Source organism: Phragmites australis, chromosome 6 (genome assembly GCF_958298935.1).
Source record: "Phragmites australis chromosome 6, lpPhrAust1.1, whole genome shotgun sequence".
Lineage (NCBI taxonomy): Eukaryota > Viridiplantae > Streptophyta > Magnoliopsida > Poales > Poaceae > Phragmites > Phragmites australis.
In genome coordinates this window covers 31,909,620-31,914,362 of record NC_084926.1, presented here as the reverse complement: position 1 = coordinate 31,914,362, position 4,743 = coordinate 31,909,620, and the positions used below count along the sequence as shown (strand labels likewise).

Here is a 4,743-nt window from a genome sequence, read left to right as displayed (position 1 = left end):
GCGGCGGCCGAGCCGTCGTGCGGAGGGGGCAGCCAAGTCGTCGTGCTGAGGCGGCGACCGAGCTGTGCGGAGGGAGGGCGGTCGAGCCGCCGTGCCAAGGCGGCGGGCGAGCCGTGCAGAGGGAGGGTGCGCCGCCCCTTCCCCCTTCACACGCGTACGTGCCATGGTGCGTTTAGATGCCCTCGGAGGGGAGGCCGGAGGCCGCAAGAGCCCATGATCTTGGGCGAAGGTCCGGACGGTGGTTGGCCACTGCAGTGGCGAAGCGGCGGAGGGTTCGGCGGATCGGCGCGGTGGGGGTAGCCACGGTGGAGCTGGCTGTCGATGAATAGGAGCCGTCGACTTGGATGAGCGTCGCAGCCACCATCGAGATAGTGGTGGATGGGTCCTCAGAGAGGACTTCCACGACTTCAACAATGGAGTCTATGAAGGCTAGCGTGTTGAGGTCGATGCCCCGGGAAGAAGAGGCGGGACTGTAGTCTGCCGTTGCTCCCTGGAGGCTTCTGTCGGGACGAACGTGGAAGATCCAGTTGCAACAGCGAATTTCAGTTCTGCCATCGCAGTAGAGGGAGCCGCGTCGGCCATTGGAGGAGACAGTGGAGTATACTCTGAGGAGTACATCCACACACGCTCATCCGGATCTTCCTCCTCCTCCTCGGATGCCACCGCCGAAGTGTTGTTGAAGAGAGGTGCAGTGCCGCTGCGTACTGCCATCGTGGGTGGAGGGCCGGCGGGGACAGTGGCTGCGAAAGTCACTGCAGGGGCTGCTAGAGCCCTTGGAGGGCCATGGTGGTGGCCACGACGGCGAGGACCATGTGTACGAGTGCGGCGATGGCGACGACGACGAGCACATAGTTGGCCGAGTGGCGAGATGTGCCGTAGAACTGCCGCCTCCAAATTTATTAGGCATCGAAGGACTTCTCTGGTGGTGGATGAAGGTGAAGCCATCTTCTTTCTTTACCTTTTGTGCTGGGAGAGACCTTTGAGTCCTCAGCCCTCTCTTTTTGTTTTGTGTTGTTACTCAGTGGTGAAACTAGTGCTGATGACATGTTAGAGTAGTATTGTAGAGAGTCAGCATTGTTCTTTTGATTGATGATTTTACACATATATATACATATTCAAAGGGCATAAATATATCGATTCAGTATAGAATGGGTGTCCTTTGAATGATAACTGAAAAGCAGTTAATATTGTTAATGATATTTGATCACGTGCATAATTTGAAGTGGTGTTTGTTTGTAACACTGGTCATGCAGAAACCTGTAGCGAACTACTCAAAATACCAAATGCTAGTGAAACACGATAGCCGTCGATCGCCGGTTCACGTGGAGCAGCCGCGCCGAACGGTGCGAATCACTGGGCGCCACGGCGACGCTTGCGCCCCCTGCGCCTTTGCTGCCTTCAGCCTTGAGCACATGGGTCCCGAGCTGCCGCGCGAACACAGCGCCTGGCGTGCCTCGGCGAGCTCCCGTTTCTTTGCCTTGCCCAGCTCCTCCTCCAGCCGGCTGATCTGGCCCTTGGCCTGCGCGAGAGCCCTCTCCTTCGCCTCCAGCTGTGAACGAAGGACCTCACCACTAGGTCCAACACCACCAGCAACAGCCGCCGCAGCAGGCGCCTTTCTCTTCTTGCCCGCCGGCGCTGGTTGGCCGCGGGAAGTCTCCGTCCCTGCACCCACATAACCAAAGATTGCTACATTTCATTCGTACTCCACAAATTCAGCTCTTGGAATGTGCCTGCACATGGATGGATGCGCACGTACCATGACACGCCGGCGCGCGGCTGATCTTAGCGGCGACGAGGTTGCTCTCTGACAGGTACGTCTTGAGGTCGACGACGCCCTGGCCCTGAGCCAGGCGTCGCGCCACGGCCGCCTCCCCTCGGTGAGCACCGGGTCGCTCAGGGCCTCCTTGGACGGGACGCCCCAGCGCACGGGGCACCGCCATGGCACGCCCGGCGGTGGCGACACGAGCAGGAACTCCTCCTTCCACGCCTTGTTGGAGGTGGGGAGCCCCGTGAAGAGCGCCGGCACACTCTCCCTGCCGCGGAAGGAGTACCAGCCCTTGGCCTTGGGCAGCGGCGCGATGGCGAAGTGTTAGATGCATAAGTAAGCCTTAGACAATATCATTAGCTCTAAATCAAACACCAATTTGATGCGGAAGCGTGAACACGTATCGGAGCCTGGAGAACCCATTCGGTTCTTGATCAGTTGCTGCAATGGCGACGATCTTCGAGTCGATTCAGCGCTCTTTAGGATCGGGAAGAGTTTTTAGGGCGTTTGGGACCTCACGGGATTTTCATACTCACCGAGAGGCGCCGGGACCCTTTATTTATATTGCGCTGCTCGACTCGGGACCGCAACCAAGAGTTGGTTGTGCCTCCGATCATGGCGCGTACGGAATCGCTGCTATTTCGGTCCCGTTAGTTAAGATACGTTAGCCGAGATCAATTCCAACATTCTCCCCCTTGATCGTAAGGCTACCATCATAAGCCCACTCTCAATGAAATAATACACCAAGGCTAAAGATTACAGCGGCTAATTAAATGCCACTGAAACCCAAAAACCCATAGCACACTATTTCATCTTGAAATGGAAAAAAAATCATTATTCCTAATGGGAGTTGGTTTGCATTATGGTCCTCTTATCCAGAATCACAGGCTTTCCAATAACCCCATGCCGACAACATGATCACAAAAAATATGGGGTGGTAAGCCTTTAGTAAGCGGATCCGCAAGCATTGGCTTAGTACTTATATACTTGACACTTATTGTCTGATCCTGGATTCTATCTTTCACAACATGATACTTAATATCGATGTGTTTGGCAGCACCACTCGACTTGTTGTTACTCGTATAGAAAACTGCGGATTGATTATCGCAGTATAATGTAAGTGGTTTTGCAATACTATCGACCACTCTTAGTCCCGGGATAAAGTTCTTTAGCCATACAACCTGCCCGGTAGCCTCATAACATGCCACAAACTCAGCTTGCATCGTTGAAGATGCTGTAAGTGTCTGTTTTGAGCTTTTTCACGAGATAGCTCCTCCAGCGAGGGTGAAGATATAACCTGACGTGGATTTCTTAGTGTCTACACACCCCGCAAAGTTTGCATCCGAATAACCAATGACTTCAAGGTTATCGGATTATCTAAATATGAGCATGTAGTTCTTAGTGCCTTGCAAATAGCAAAGGACTTCCTTAACGGCTTTTTAGTGGTCCGGTCCTGGATTTGATTGATATCTGCCAAGCATCCCGGTCACGAAAGCTAAGTCAGGGCGTGTACATACTTGAGCATACATGATGCTTCCGACAGCTGAAGCATAAGGAACCGTTTTCATTTGATCAATTTCATATTGGTTCCTTGGACATTGATATGTCCCAAACTTATCGCCCTTAACAATAGGAGCAGGCGTGGCAGAGCACTTATGCATATTGTATTTATTTAGTACTCTGTCAATGTATGCCTTTTGAGACAAACCTAATGCTCCTTTGGACCGATCTCGATGAATTTCAATGCCAAGAACATAAGAGGCTTCACCGAGATCCTTCCTATCGAAATTAGAGGAAAGAAATCTCTTGGTCTCAAACAGCATATCCTTATCACTGCTGGCCAATAAGATATCATCCACATAAAAAACTAAGATGGTGAATTTTTCCCCTTTAAACTTTATATAAATGCAGTTGTCAACTTCATTTTCTTTAAAGCCAAAATTTCTGATGACTTTGTCAAACTTGAGATACCACTGTTTAGACGCTTGTTTTAGACCATAAATTGATTTCTTAAGGTGACATCCCAAATGTTCGTTGTCTTTCATGACAAAACCTTCTGGCTGAGCCATGTAAACATTTTCTTCCAAGTCACCATTAAGGAATGCCGTTTTTACATCCATCTGATGCAACTCTAAATCATAATGCGCTATGAGCGCCATAATTATTCTGAAAGAATCTTTACTTGATACAGGAGAGAAAGTTTCATTATAATCGATTCCTTCTCTTTGTGAGAAGCCTTTAGCTACGAGCCTTGCTTTGAACCTTTCGATGTTCCCATTAGAGTCATGTTTAGTTTTGTAGACCCATTTACAGCCTACTGTTTTGGCTCCGTTAGGAATTTCTACTAGGTCCCACACATCATTATCGCTCATAGATTTTAATTCGTCATTCATGGTATTAAGCCACTCAGACGAATGCTTACTCATCATGGCTTCTTTATATGAGTTGGGATCTTCTGTCTTCCTTATGTCATTAACATCCTCATTCATATAAACAACATAATCATTCGAGATGGCAGGTCTCCTGTCACGCTGTGATCTCCTGATCGGTTCATTATGCACTACAGGACAAGGACTGGGTACTGCAGGGGACTGCTGAGGCTCATCGTTAGGTATATCATTAGGAATTTCAGAGACCTCAACAGGGGGTGTACTGTCGTTAGTTTCTACTGAAGGTGCAACCACCTGAGGCATAGGGATGTGTGACTCTTGTATCAGCGAAGTAGGAACATAAACCCGTTTTTCTTCAAGATCAACTTCCCTTGGCTCCATATCCCCGTTCTGAAGAAACACAGCGTGTCTTGTTTCTACGAACTTAGTGATCCTATCTGGACAGTAAAAGCGATATCCCTTTGATCTTTCTGGATACCCGATAAAGTAACAACTAACTGTCTTGTGATCTAATTTCCCAATATGTGGATTAAAGACTTTAGCTTCAGCTGCACAGCCCCACACGCGTAAATACTTTAAAGAGGGTTT

The 4,743-nt window shown here is 49.7% G+C and overlaps 1 protein-coding gene across 1 annotated transcript; it reads right to left on the bottom strand.

Annotated features, from left to right (window-relative positions):
* Positions 1–1,075: 1,075 nt before the first annotated feature.
* Positions 1,076–2,081, bottom strand: LOC133920588 (uncharacterized). Its single transcript, XM_062365191.1, has 2 exons — positions 1,757–2,081; positions 1,076–1,662 (listed from the first exon to the last, which is right to left on the bottom strand). The coding sequence occupies exons 1-2, from the start codon at positions 1,938–1,940 to the stop codon at positions 1,319–1,321; spliced, it is 528 nt and encodes a 175-aa protein (XP_062221175.1). The 5' UTR covers positions 1,941–2,081; the 3' UTR covers positions 1,076–1,318.
* Positions 2,082–4,743: the final 2,662 nt, after the last annotated feature.

Coding starts and splice junctions, on each gene's coding strand:
- LOC133920588 (XM_062365191.1), bottom strand. CDS start 1,940: ATGGCGGTGCCCCGTGCGCTGGGGCGTCCCGTCCAAGGAGGCCCTGAG. Junction 1,663..1,756: donor CCGCGCGCCGGCGTGTCATG/GTACGTGCGCAT, acceptor ATGTGGGTGCAG/GGACGGAGACTTCCCGCGGC.